This window comes from Falco naumanni, chromosome 9, assembly GCF_017639655.2.
Source record: "Falco naumanni isolate bFalNau1 chromosome 9, bFalNau1.pat, whole genome shotgun sequence".
Classification (NCBI taxonomy): domain Eukaryota; kingdom Metazoa; phylum Chordata; class Aves; order Falconiformes; family Falconidae; genus Falco; species Falco naumanni.
This window is the reverse complement of record NC_054062.1, coordinates 9,808,180-9,821,590: the sequence shown is the minus strand read 5'-3', so window position 1 is coordinate 9,821,590 and position 13,411 is coordinate 9,808,180. Positions and strand designations below refer to the sequence as shown.

At 53.2% G+C, this 13,411-nt stretch overlaps 1 protein-coding gene across 1 annotated transcript; it reads left to right on the top strand.

The window, feature by feature from the left end:
* The first annotated feature begins 296 nt into the window (after nucleotides 1-296).
* On the top strand, nucleotides 297-12,832 carry AIF1L (allograft inflammatory factor 1 like). The gene is made up of 5 exons (XM_040606857.1): nucleotides 297-428; nucleotides 5,297-5,363; nucleotides 8,370-8,411; nucleotides 9,566-9,728; nucleotides 11,332-12,832. The coding sequence occupies exons 1-5, from the start codon at nucleotides 351-353 to the stop codon at nucleotides 11,417-11,419; spliced, it is 438 nt and encodes a 145-aa protein (XP_040462791.1). The 5' UTR covers nucleotides 297-350; the 3' UTR covers nucleotides 11,420-12,832.
* Nucleotides 12,833-13,411: the final 579 nt, after the last annotated feature.

The following is a 13,411-nucleotide window of genomic DNA, read 5'->3' as shown; positions in this document are numbered from 1 at the left end:
GCCCGAGCGTGCCCCGGAGCCGCAGCCGCTGTGTACGGCGAGCGGTGCGCACTAGAGGGAGACTGGTCCGGCACGGCACGGCCCGGCTCGGCCGTCGAGGGTGCCGCTCCGCTGCTTCCCCACCTTGCTCCGGACCCTGCAGTTCCCCAGGGAGAGCCCGCCCGGCCGCCTGCACCTCCCCCCGACCCCCCGCCGGAGGAGCGGCCCGCAACGGGGCGGGCATTCCCGGCCAGCGGGGCGGGGAAGGGGTTAACGGTGGGGGCGGAGGGCCCGGGCTGGCCCGGCTCGGCCCGGCCCGGCCCTGCCCGCCCCTACTTAAGGCGGCGACGGGCACGGGGCGGCTCCGGGAGATGGCGGCTCCGCGCCGGCCGAGCGGTGGGGGGCTGCGGCGGGCTCCGCAGGACGGGCGGCTGGAGGAGATCAACAAGGTGGGGCTGGGGTCGGCCCGACCCGACCCTTGCGGGGGCAGCCCCCGGGGGTGGCTCGGAGGGCTCTGAGGGGCGGGGTGGGGCGGGGGGCGGCTCAGCCGGTTGCCGGGCAGGGCGGGGGGATGCGGCGGGGGGGAGGCGGGAGCCGGCTGGGCAGGTGGAGCCCCCCCTCACCCCCCCGCCTTTGCCGGTGCCCCCCTCGGAGCGAAGCCCGGCTCGGGGGCTCGGCGGGGGTTTGCTCTCCAGCCCCTCTGCCCCTGTGTCGCTCTCGCAGGGGGTCGTCCCCCTCCGCAGCCCGGCGGGCGGCTGTGCCGGGGGATGATCCGTGTCCCGCTGCCATGGAAGTCCCTTTGGGGACGTGCCCCAGCCAGAATGGGAGCTATTGTTCTCCCGGGGGGCTTCAGCCTCCCCTCCGCCGTCTTGAGCGCTTCCCTTTCCCCTGCCAGGAGCGAGAAGTTGCTGCTGCTCGGAAGAGCTGACTCAAGCCTTTCTAGTTTCTTAATTGCGCTGGGTGCGTGGGGAACCCAGGATGGTTGGATGTCCCACAAGCCTTGGGCAGGGGGAATAGCAGCTCGTGGATTAGTGCAAAGTACGCTGGGCTGCGTGCCCTTCATGCCAGGGTCAGGCAAGGTCCTTTCCCCGGAGCTTTGGGCTTGCCCCGTCCCTTGCTTGGCAGGGTCTGTGGGGCAGCTCCGTTGGCGTCCCTCCCGGCCAAGAGCTGTTCTGAGGGTGAAAAGAAGATTTTAACCTTGAAACAATCAACGGTGGGATTTCTAGAGTCGTTTCTAGGTGGTTTTGGTGGTCGGTTGCTGATGTAGCCAGTGGCATCTTGGTGTTACAGGTGGTGAAATGGAGTTGCTGCACAAGATGAAAGCCTGGAAGAGCCGGTGGGCTTGCCTTGCCCTCATGTTAACTGGGCTGTGAAAAGTGCCAATACATCCCCCCAGGCAGGGCTGAGACAGCGGAGGTGAAGTTTATGTAGGTCACTGGAGAGGGTATTGCATCATTAGAAACCAGAAGGTGCTGTGGAATAAGAGTGGAAAAAGAGGTGCTGCGGCATAAGGTGTAGGTTAAGAGCGCTTGGCTGAAAAGTGCCTTTGAAGCCTGCTGTTTGAAGGCAGGCATGAGGCACCCTGCGCCGAAGAGGCGCGCCCGTGGGTCTAACACATCCCCCATAGCTAAGGTGGTGTTGCCCCTTGGGCTGGGGAAGAGGGGATGTATTGTACCTATCGCTGCAGTTTCTGCTGCTCCAGAGCTGTCCTCCAGCATCACTCCAGCAGGATGGATATGTGATCCTTCAGCTGGTAGGAGCCATAGGACTGAGTCTGGAAAGCCGCGCTTCCCGGGACACTGCTGATGGGACACTGCTGTGCCCCAGGGCTGGGGGCTTGTCCTCCCACACAGGGGACAGGCTCCTATCTCCCCTAAGCAGCCATCAGTTCTGGCAGGCTTTTTCTCTGGGTGAGGTTTGGATGACAAAAATGAAACAGGCTACATAACTTCCCACTGATGGAGGTGGGAGCTGCTTGTTTGTGTCCTTGCTGTTGGCTCAGTGCTAGGAGAAGGGATTTGAGCAGCTAGAAATCAAGCTGCAGATAGCACAGGTAGCAGCTGCCCACGGATCCTGAGAAGCCATTGCACTGTAGCGGCTCTGGGCAGCAAACCCCCTGCTGCTGGGCTTTGCCAGCTCTGTGCGGCGGTGTGTGGGGGGGGGAATTTGCTGTGAGCGGGTGTGCAGCAAGCAGCTCAGGTCTCCTTGTGACACAAACTGATAGGTAAACCTGGGCTGATAACTGTGGCTGGAGCCAAGGAGGGGGTTTCCTGAGCCTCAGGGCTGCAAACCAGTAAAGGGCTCCTAATAAAACCTATCAGTCCAAATTCCTATCGGGCCTAATCTCATTGTCTCATCCTAACACTTAGCTCCCTCCCACCCTGTTTTCCTGGCTGGTTTTCTACCCCAGAGCTCTTGCTGGGATAAGGGTCTTTGGCAGGCAGCGTCCTGAGTGCACATGTGCTGCTGAAGGACAGCTGAGTCCTAGTATTGAATTCTCTCTTCCAGCCTGAAATGCTCCTCTGGGATCCCCTCTTGGCCATTCCCCTCTTCCTGGGGAATGGCAATCACATTGTTCAGCCTCGTGCATCAAGGTGGCAAGTCTAATCCCACACAGATTAATTTCAACCTAGTTTTACCCTCTAATGCGCGGGGCTGTGGGGAAGGAATTCGGCTGCCGAGGAAGCATCCCTCAGCTGCTTCCCAGCCCCAGCAGGCAGGGTGGCTGGCATGGACCACTTCATGACCACTGCCAGTTGGAGCTACCTTTCTGGGGAGCGAGGAAGGATCTGGCTTTGTTCAGATTGTCTTGCAGGTAGCTGGGACTTGTGTGCCGGTATTTATTGGCTTAGAAAAGTCTCTCTGCCCGAGAAAGGCTGTTTAGGGCAGGAGCTGGGGAGAGGCTGATGCTTATTAAGCAGTTCTTATTATTAGAACATGCCCCTTAAAATGGGAGCTTTAGCAAAAGGCTCTAGGAGGAACTTCAGCCACTTGGGCTGAGCCTGAGTCACTGGCCCTGGGGACTGAATTCCTGTGTGCTATTGTGAGTGTTTGCCTTATCGCAGTCACAGCCCGGCTCACTTACAATGTGGAGGGCGGAATGCCTTTGAAATACGCTCTCTTGTTGCTTCCTTTGGTCTGGAGCAGAGCTGTGATTCTGTTGTGCTGTCCAGTTCCCCTCCAGCTGCAATGCAAGTGGACTGGGTCCTAGGTGTGGGCACAGTGTCACCCATCCTGCTCTCGTGCCGTGCTGCCAGGGGCTGTTGGATCCCTGGGCACCTGTCCCTCAGCCATCATGTACGGATGGAGCATTCCCTTTGGTCTTCACCATTTCCGTGCTGTTTCACTGTATTGCTCTGGGACCAATCTCTGCTCTCGCATCCCCTGTCCTGCTGGTGGGTGGAAGCTGTCTGCTGCTCCTGCAGAGCAGGAATGAAGCCGTGACCTGGGCGATGCTCTGGCCCTGTTCTGGTTCTCGGTGGTGTTTGGTGAGTTTCTTCTACACAGGCTATTCAGTGGCAATGGCAGTAGGTAACACTACTCCTCTCTGGTGATTTCTGCTGCTGCCTGAGCCCAGGTCTCAAAGCTGAATTGGGGCCTTTGTGCTGGGCAGGCAAATGATACCCCTGGGTAGAAATTACTGAGATAAATGAAATTGAGTTGGCGAAGGAGAGCTAAAGAAGGAACTGGGAACATTGCTTTTCACCACAGTTCTCAATTTGAGTTGGTGACCATGGTGATAAGGGAAGTCTGTGTCACGCTGGTTTAGTGGGCATGGTCTCTGGTGTCCCGTCTGGAGTTTGTGAAGTGGGAGGAGGGGATGGCAGTCACTTCTGTCCTAGTGAACTTCTTAAAAAAAACTTAGTTCAGCTGTAGATAAAAGACCTGCCAAAGCAGTGGTTAACTGGCAGTGAAGGTCTGAAGCATTTGGACTCCTGGGGCAGGTTCCCCTGTCCCAGCAAGGAAGGAGGGAGTAACTCCAGGTGTGTGGGCTGGAGGGGTCTGGAGCACATGCTGCAGGGTTAGGGTGGCAGGCAGTGGCCAAGGCCTGGGGCTGGCTGTGGCAGCAGGAACTAGGCATTGGTTTGGGGCTGGAGTGCTTCTGGAGCTGGCACAGCAGCCAGGCTGGCACGGCTCATCACTCCTGGGGATAGCTGGTTTCAGTCTTCCTTCTGGAAGAAGTGAGAATGCTCTGGAAGCTGGAGGACATTTGGGTTACTGATGGCTGCGGGGACCTCCTGCAGTTCTGATGACCTAGTGTCTGCAGTTGGGGCTTCTTTGGCATGGGTGGTCTCATTCATCAGAAGTGATGCTGCCCTAGTACTACCAGTGCCAGAGGTCTGAGTCTTTTGGCGACCCACTCCTGCCTTCCTCATGAGCATGGGGGATAGTGGTGAGGAACACGTGCCCAGAGTAGGGAACAGCCTCAGCCCTCTATCCACTCTAACCCTGGGAGGGGTTTTATCCTGGACAGGCCATGCGTAAGCTGTGCAGATGTTAATGATTTCTACACTGAAGAATGTGGTGTTGTTGCTGAACACAGATCGGTCATTAAGCTGTGCTGGGCTTGCTGGAGCTAGGCGGTGTGGGAGGGTAGAGACAGGAGCAAGACCCTGCTGCTCGCAGCTGTGGGGGGGTGTTGCTGGCAAGGCATAGCAGTAGAGCTGGCTGTGCAAGTTGTGGTCTGTTCTTTTGGGTACGTGAAGGTTTTTGAGGTGGGACTAGGGACAAGTGACCAGAAGTGACCCAGAATTTCCTCTCCAGCCTGAGCAGGGTAGGGGGAAAAATGGAGAGACAGTCTGAGAGAGCGAGAACCTGTTTCTTACCCCAAAATACCTGTCCTCTCTTGGGTGCATGATGGTCTGTGAACTTCCCTGGTTCTATTTGCTAGCCCTCAGAGGCTATCCAAGAGTTTGAAATCTGAATTGGAATGCTTTTTGCAAGTACTAGGAGCCCTTGCTGGGAATAGGTGCCCAGTCCATGTGCTGTGCTTGCTAAAGCAGAGATGTGAGGAGCTGAAACCTTGGGTGAGCAAGAAGAAGGGGTTTCATGCTGTTATTCCAAAGGTACATGGGTTCCAGTCCTCCCTCAAGCTGTTGGTGGGAAACCTGAGACTCCACAGGCATTCCTAGTGCACTGGAATGTTAATGACAAGGTGTGGAGGGATTCAGCCCATTTTCAAGCCTCCTCATGCTGTTGCTCAGATGTGGCACTCTGGGAGCTGCGTAGGTCTTCTGGGTAATGCTGCATTCGTACGTGCCCTCTAGGGTGTTTGCCCTTGTATCTTTAACCTTGGGGATATTTTTTTCTGTTTTAGGAATTTCTCTGTGACCCAAAGTTCAGTGATGAAGAAGATCTGGAGGAGAAGCTGGCAGTGTTCAAAGGTGAGAACTGGAGGGTTTCCCTGTTCTTTCTGCCTATTTGCTCTGGACAGATTATTCTCCTCAGCACTTGGATCTTACCAGCCTGAGACTGTCAACCAAATACAGGTGACTGAGCTGGGATGGGTGCCTCCCCCTTGCTTGTGGGACTCGCTGAAACTCCCTGGAGAGATGGTTTTCCCACATTAGCTTTTGCACTTCGCCCACTTGCAGGGCAGGGACGTGTCACTCTGCAGATATCCTGCCTGGCGGCTGCTGTTACTGCAAAACCTGCTGCGTGGGCAAAATGCTGGGGAGCAGCAAAGGAGGATGGTTTCTGTGCGGTTACCTAGGCAAGCTAGCTGGCATAATGGACGATGTAGTAGTTGGACTTTTTTTTTTTTTCAGTGAGTAGGAGAACCTCTTCCCACGGAGCAGAGGTCTCAGCTGCTTCCTGAAGGAGTTGGGGACTTTCCCCAAAAGCTTCTTCAGTCTGTTCTGGTCCTTCCTGAGCCCCTTTGTACCAGAAGCAACAGCAGCTTCTGGTCTAGTCTCTAGTCCTGGCCAAAGCCTAACTCCACTGGGTCAGCAGATATGGGCTTAGGTTTGGGCCATTTGCTGGGATCAGGTCATAGAGAACAGCTGAAAAACCTGGCGTCCTCTGGAGCTTGTCCCCAAAGTGGTTACAGGACAAGATTTGGCGGGGCTGTTCTGGGTGCATCCACTTTCTCGCCAAGCAGTGGCTGAAGGCAGTTGAGCAAACATGCCTTCTGCGTCACACCACCCTCAGGGTTTGTCCTCAGCCTGGCTCTAACCAAATAACACCTGACCTTGCTTCCATTTCAGGCATTGTCCGCTATTTCCCTTTGGATTTTGGCTTTGCAATCCAGCATGGAAGAAGCTGGCTGGGGTTTTGTGATCCCTTACCCTGCTGGGCACAGAGGATCCTCCTGTGCTCTTGGTTCTTTTTCTGTTTCCTTTTGTGCGGCTTTGGCTTTTGGCTGCAGCCCCACATTATTTTTCCCATCACAATCGGGGCTCTTCAAACATTGCAACTGTAGGTCACAGGCGCAGAATTCCCTGTAACGAGAGCCTTTGGCATCTCTTCCCACTGCCTCGTGAGTTTGCCTCCGTGGCCTGTCCCGCTCTCCAACGCCTCTTCTGGCTCCCCCAACAATCGGCTCATTGTGTGATGATGGGGGGAGTGTTTCTTTTCTGCCGTCCTTCCCGCTGGCCTCCCCAGCCGGGCCCGGGGAGCCCCTGTCCAGTGTTTGTGTAAATGCATTTGTGAGGGGAGGGACCACGCGTGGCTTTGCCCCGCCAGATCCCTGCAGCTGGGATGGGAGGGAAAGACGAACGCTTGAGCCGAGGCTTAGAGCATGATGATGTAAAGCTGCCTCTGTTCTCTGCGCTTTTGGCTAAGTGTCAGCTGAGAAGAAAAGAAAACATGCTGGGCACAGACATGGCAGAGCAGGGGAGTTTGTGTCCCTGAGCACATGCTGCGGTGCTGACCCCTGCCCAGAGAGGCAGCAGTTCATTTGCACAAGGTGGTTATGGTGGGGCAGAGCACGGGGAGAGCCAGTTCCACATCAAGCAGTGCTTTGGCCCCCTAAGCACGTGTGTGACAGCCCCAATTGCATCTAGGATGGGTTGCTTAATGCTTGAAGGGAGATGTTTATTCCTGCCTGAAGCATGAACAGCTTTGGTTTGTCCTGTAGGTCAGTCCTGGTCAGCTCACAAGAGCGGTAATCCACCAGCTGAGACCCAGGTGAAGGCGTGCCAGGCCATTCCTCTGCCTCCTGCCCCTACCTGCCCATCACTTTGCTTCAGAAGGACAGGTCCTGGGAAGGCTCCAATGTGTGAAATAGCCACTTTTCCCTTTGGCTACTTAAATTAGTGTGCCACTTCAGGCTCACCTGCTTACTGGTGTCCTGGAGCAGAAGCAAAAGGTCTTTTCCCTTGGCGGGGAAAGGAGCAGCCTGGGAGATCTCACTTAATTTGAGTCCTCGGAGGCGGTTCAGGGGAGTGAGTGCTAACTGCAGGGCAAGCGGAGATTTCTTCAGTTCTGCGCAGATGGATGGTGGCAGCAGGCACCTTGCTTTTTTCATTTAGCAGAACCGAGGTGATTGGGGGGTGGAGGGGGGGAGAGCACCCTGTGGTGCTAGGAGCTATGTGGTCTGTAAGACAGACAAATCCTTGCCTGAAGAGCTTAAAGGCTAAATGGGGAACAGCTGGTGGGGGAGAGGGGGGGTAGGAAGCACAGGTGTGCCACTCCAGAGGTCACAGGCAGCAGAGGACTGAAATCCTGATTTTTCTAACTCAAATTGGTGCTCTGTCTGTCACAGCATGTGAGGTTTTTTTTCCTGCAAAGATAATCAGACCTTCTTGAGCAGGCTCTGCCTTTCTCTGTAGATGCTGGAGTTGCCCAATTCAGCAATGTTTGACAGCAAGCTGGAAGGACATGCAACCTGCTCTAGCATAACTGTTCCCTAGGCATGTCCTTGGCTTCACCTTCTTGATGTGGTCCTTGAGCATCTCTCCTGGCAGGTGCTGCTCGGGTAGTTCAGTGAGTGTTGGGAGGACTGTAGAGTCTGTCCCTTGCTATTGCAGGCAATGACGTCATTTAATCCCCCTCCCAATCCGATCAAGCTTCATCTTGGGAGCGCTCAGGGTTTTGTTTTCCTTGCTACTCCTTCTGGGATGCTGTTCCAGAGCTTTGTTTTTCTGGCTGGAAACCTTTTAATGTTATTCATGGCTAGCTGATACCTTGTTCTCATGCCAATGTTTTTCTTCAGCTTAAATGAAAAGCAGCTACAATTAAAGAGCACTTAACTTTAGGGCCCTGGAATTGAGAAGAGGGTGCTAAAACCAGATCTTGAGATGGTTTCCCTCTCTGAACTGTTTGTGTTCAGCAGTATATTAATCTTTTCCCCAAACCTTTTGTTTCATTGTTCTCAGCAGACAGTGCTCCAAAGCCCTGCATACCCCCTGCTCTAGCATCCTGCTAACTTGCTTCTGTGTCTCTTCCAGAGAAGTACATGGAGTTTGACCTGAACAACCAAGGCGAGATTGGTGAGTGACTCTGAGGGATGCTGGGCTGGAAGAGCACCTGCTGAGGTGGTGTCTGCTGCTGTATCTGCTGCTTCCCTCTGCAGTTGTGTTGCTGAGGAGGAAAACCTGCAGGCTTTTCCTGTGTCCAGCCTTGCCCAGACCTTGATTGCCAGCCAGGGGCTTCCTTGGCTCTCCAGCCCCTGCCTCTTGGCTTCCTCAGTCTCCCCTCACCTGCTTCAAGATCTAAGCTCTTCTCAGTCCTCTTCCCCTTCTAAGTTTCTGCTTAGCTCCTCCACTTCTTTCTGCTCTAAATACTTCTTTGGGTTTTTTTCTTCTCCCTTTTGTCCACTGAGGTTTTCTTCTCAATCCTCAGCATCTGGGAATGCTGGGAAGCTGCAGGGCTTGGACAACCGTGGGTTTTGCCTGGCTTGAGGCAGAAGCTGTATAAAACCATGAGCACTTCTTGTGCAGAGAAGGAGTTTGCTTTGCTGGGAGGGGAGTGGGGGAATCGGGGACTTGGGTGTGAGTCTGGCTCAGCTGAGCAGCCCTGGTTTGGGCCCAGAAAACACCAGTTACATAAAGACCCAGCCTTCTACAGGCTTGGAGCTGCTGCTGAAGTGTAATCATTCGCATGTTGTGCCCTTCCAGGAGCCTGTGCCTCATTCCCCTCCTCCACTAGTCCTCCAGCCGGAGGAGGCCTGCCTCGGGGCTGCTCTGCTTCCCTTCCAGAGGGCAGGGAAGGGGCCGCAGGTCTCAGCTGGAAATGGAAGGAAATGGCCTGTGTTGATGGCAGGGGAGCCTGCTCCCCACTGCCTGTTTGTCTCTGCTTTAACCCCGGTGTTATTTCCCTCTTCCCCCAACCTTGTGATTCTTGGCACCACGCTCTGAGCTAGAGAGCTGTGTCCCCACGTGTTCTCTGGAGCACTTGGAGAGTTGTCCTGTGTTCTGGGTGTGTGGTGCTTTTATCTTGAGCTGCACAAATGGGAAGTGAGGCTCTGTACCAGGCGGTACAGCAGCAAGCTGTACAGGAAGGCTTCTCTGGGCTTTCAGCAACCGTTTAATGCCGTCAGCCCCGGGGTCTGCAGGTGAGGTGGGAACTCATGCTGGTGTTCCTGGGGTTGGTCTGTGCTCAGTGTGGTCACCCCTCAACAGTGCCGACTGCCTTGCTCTTGCAGATTTGATGTCTGTCAAAAGGATGATGGAGAAGATGGGAGCTCCAAAGACCCACCTAGAACTGAAGAAGATGATCTCTGAGGTGACTGGAGGAGTTAGCGAGACCATCTCATACCAGGATTTTGTCAATGTGATGCTTGGGAAACGCTCTGCTGTGCTTAAACTGTGAGTGTCCCTGGGAGGGAGTGGGGGAGGCACGGGTCCCGAGCTGGTGTGCTGGGGGAGCTGAGAAGCAGGAGCTGTTCTGCCCGGTAGAGATGGAGCTGTGCATGATTGGTCCACAATGGAGTGGAGACAAACACTTGTGAAGGGTAGTTTACAGAGAGACGTGGAGGGGTGTATATGCCCATGTCTAGGCTATGCAGCGGTGAACGCTCACAGCAGAGCTGCATGCTGTGCAATAGCACTGGCTTCCTCCTCTGTGCTCCATGTGGAGCAATTCTCCTTTCCCAAGGGTGTGCAGGCACTCAGCACCGCAGGACTTCTTCCCCTCCCTTTCCTGTGGCTCCTGCTGGCTTTGGGGACACGGGCTTGCCTTGTGAATGGTGGCAGGACTTGAGTGGTGAATGATGGTCCTGCCAACACCAGCAGTGCTGGCTCTGATTTCCCACAGGATGCTCCCTCCCTGCCTGATTTTTGGAGAGACTGGCAGTAGGTGGAAACAGGACACATGCTTGAAACAGCTGGCTTGTTCTGGGAGTGGTACTAGCTGCCAGCACTAGCCTCCCACGGCCCTTTCTGCCCTCTTGACAGGGCTCTGAAAGTCCTGCTGTAACAAATGGCTTCCAAACACTTGCTTGGCTCCATCTCCGCCCCATTGAAGCTTGGTTTTTTCTTTCATAGCCACAGAGGCTGGCTCTGCTTTTGTGTCTAACCACCGTGAATAGAAGCTGCTCCTCTCCATCCTCCTTACCTCTTTTTTTTTTTTTTTTTTTTTTTTTGAAGGCAGCTTTAGAAACACAGCCAACTTTCAGGGCAGGTTGGGAGGAAGAATCTTGTGCCTGCCTCTCACATGGTCCCTCTAAGTCAGTACGTGCATCCCTGTTCCTCCTTTCTTTCTCTCTAGAAGCAGGCTGAGCCTGCAGCCTGTCCCATATCTTCCATCCTTCCTCCCAACTGCAGTAGCTTTCACAGATGGGTCCCTTCTCTTGCTAACAGATGCCCTATTGTCTGTTGGACTCTTTAAAGCAGGAGCAGAAATGTAAAACTTGTCCCAAGAGCAGTGAGGTCCTTTGATCCAGCGTGGCAGCTGGCATTCCCAGCGTAGCTGCAGTCCTCAGGGAGGAAGACAGTGCTAGTGGTTGCAAAATGCTTGGGATTCTTCTAGCCAGTGCCTTGCTCCTTGCCTCTGCCCTCTTCCCTGGCTATAATTGCTGTTGCTTGCTTGGTGTTGACTTTTGAATGTTCTGCTGTGTGGTTATGTACAAGGTGGGCCAGGGATGGTATTTGCTTTTATGCATCAGGAGCCCTTGGCATGCAGTGTTCCTAGGGGATTTTGGAACTGGCTGTCTAAATAAAACATGCTAATCCTCTGGGGTCTGAGAGAAAAGCCAGTAGAGGCTTTGGGAACCCAATCCTGGAAGCTGCTGGAAAAGCAGAGCTGCCTGCCAGGCTGGCAGCACTGCCCTCTGGCTTTCCCTCCTCTATTAATTATCAGATGCCCTTTGCATAGGAGGCAGATGCTGGTTTTCAGCAGATAATCCCACCCCCAATGATGGGTAAAGATGCACCTCCTTTTTTCATTGGTATTATCTGTTGTGTTTTGCAGGGTCATGATGTTTGAAGGAAAAGCCAATGAAAGCAACCCAAAACCTTCTGGGCCGCCTCCAGAGAGAGACATAGCCAGCCTCCCTTGAAGAGGATGGGCTGAAAAATTCGCACTGTTTGCTTTGCTGGTCTGTAACAGAGGTTACCTGTGCTTTGTTACTCTTCATTGTGGACAGTCCTAGTTTTCAACTAACCTGCCTTAGAGGAACAGCAAGGGAAGCTGGAGACCTCCAGCTCATGTCTTACTGCTGCATCCGTTAGCCAACTTGATTTGTTAGACAGAAGCTGTAGCACCAAGTGTAATGTGAGACCAAAAACAAAAAAAAAATCCTGTGATCTTACTCTTTCCTCTGCTTTTTCTGCATTTCTCAGACAAGGAGCTACTTTCCTCCCAGTGTATGGATTCAGAGCTGTGCTTGTCGTGACAGGTTCCTAAAGGGCCTTGCCACCAGACATTGAGCATTTATCTGGCAAAGCCCCTGACAGCAGCTTTGGGTGCAAAGAAATAAGTGCCTTCTCTGCTCCATCCTACGCTTCCTGACTTTGGACTAGTTCTTACCTTCCTGACCTCACCAAAACAAGTCAGGTTCCCACCTCTGTGGCCTAGGTGTGTGCTGGGTGAACGTGGGAAGGCGCAGAGGTCTGCTTTGCAGGGTCTTTAGCTTGGAGGTGGGCTTGGCTGCCTGCAGGGACAGCTGCTGCCCACTCCATGGGCTCATCCTGCAGTCAGGTCTCAGTGGGTCCAACACCAGCCACTGTGAGCGAGAATGATTAAAGCTACCTTAGGGGCCCCCTTCTTGATAAGCGTCTACTTGGATCTGATCAGGAGCGTCACCTCTGAATGGGTGGCTCAGTTGTGCCCATCGAGTGCAGGAACAAGCCTGCTGTTATGCCTTTGCAGCCCCTCAGGAAGGCCTAGGAGAAATGAAACCTTCAGGTGAAAGAAGCTGGGTGACTAAACAGTGAGCCCTGCCAGACCAGTTGCAGACAAGGATCTGTCCTCATGTGGCTGCTTTGTCCCTCTGATTTTTGCAGACCTCCGTGTATGTTTCAGCTTGATCCCTGGGGACTGTCAGGCACGCTTTCCTCATGGACAGGCCCTCAAGTCTGCAAAATAAGAATGGCTGTAAGTGTGGAGTATGAGCTGGGATCCAGACGCAGCTGGGACTCTGCTGTCCACGTTCTGGTTACTGTGGTGATTCTTGCTCCATATACAATTTCTGGAATCCAGATGTTGCTCTCTGACCTTTCTGTACTCTTTTCTTAAATGTTCTTGGCAGCTTTTAACTTTTTTAAATCATGGTTTAATAAATACATTTTTAAAAGAAATACAGATGATTAACTTTACTAGGCTGATTATTCCTGCCAAAGGCTGCATTTTTAAATAAAAAAAGAAAATCTCACTACTGTTTGCATGAAAACCAAAACTGTAATGGAGAGAAAAATTATGAGCAAAAGCAGCACCAGTCTACTTTAAGGACTGAAAATAAATCTTTTGAAGCTACACTGTGTGTCAGTGTATTTAGTTTAGCTCCCCTAAAGCTTGGTCCATATGATTGGTTGCAGATAAAGTGAGCCGGTTTCAAAGTCTGTTAATATAAACCCTTAACTAGATCCTAGATATAAGTTTGGACTGTCTTGATCTGATCTTTATCTGTAATAACTGGCTGAGTGCCATGGAGTTGGTGTTATAAAATGCAAATGAGAGGCCACCTCCTGAAACCTTGTTTTCTTTGTCTTTTTGACTTGCTTAAAGCAAGCAGGTGGCGGTGCTTGTTTTAAGGAATAACTTCTTTATCAAGAGCACACACTTGTAATGTTTCTTTCAAAAGAGTATATTTTTTTTCCATCCTCGGCTCTTGAAGCAATTGCCTGAGGTTCTTGTCTGATGTGAGTTATCAAAATAGAGACCAGGCTTCCTGGGGGAATGACTGGGTATGCTTTTTCCTGTGTATTCCTCAAAAGGACAGAATTGCCCTTAGATCACAGCCCTATGTCTGCTTGCTGCTGCCTGTTAGCCTCTGGGAATGCACCTGCTTTTCTGGGCTACATGTATTTAGGCTGTTCAGTTAGAAAATAAA

What these genes read in the sequence shown, in the direction of transcription:
- AIF1L (XM_040606857.1), top strand. Translation starts at nt 351, where the DNA reads ATGGCGGCTCCGCGCCGGCCGAGCGGTGGGGGGCTGCGGCGGGCTCCG. An exon ending in GGCTGGAGGAGATCAACAAG is followed by an intron (nt 429 to 5,296) that starts GTGGGGCTGGGG and finishes TTTCTGTTTTAG; the next exon opens with GAATTTCTCTGTGACCCAAA. An exon ending in GAAGCTGGCAGTGTTCAAAG is followed by an intron (nt 5,364 to 8,369) that starts GTGAGAACTGGA and finishes TGTCTCTTCCAG; the next exon opens with AGAAGTACATGGAGTTTGAC.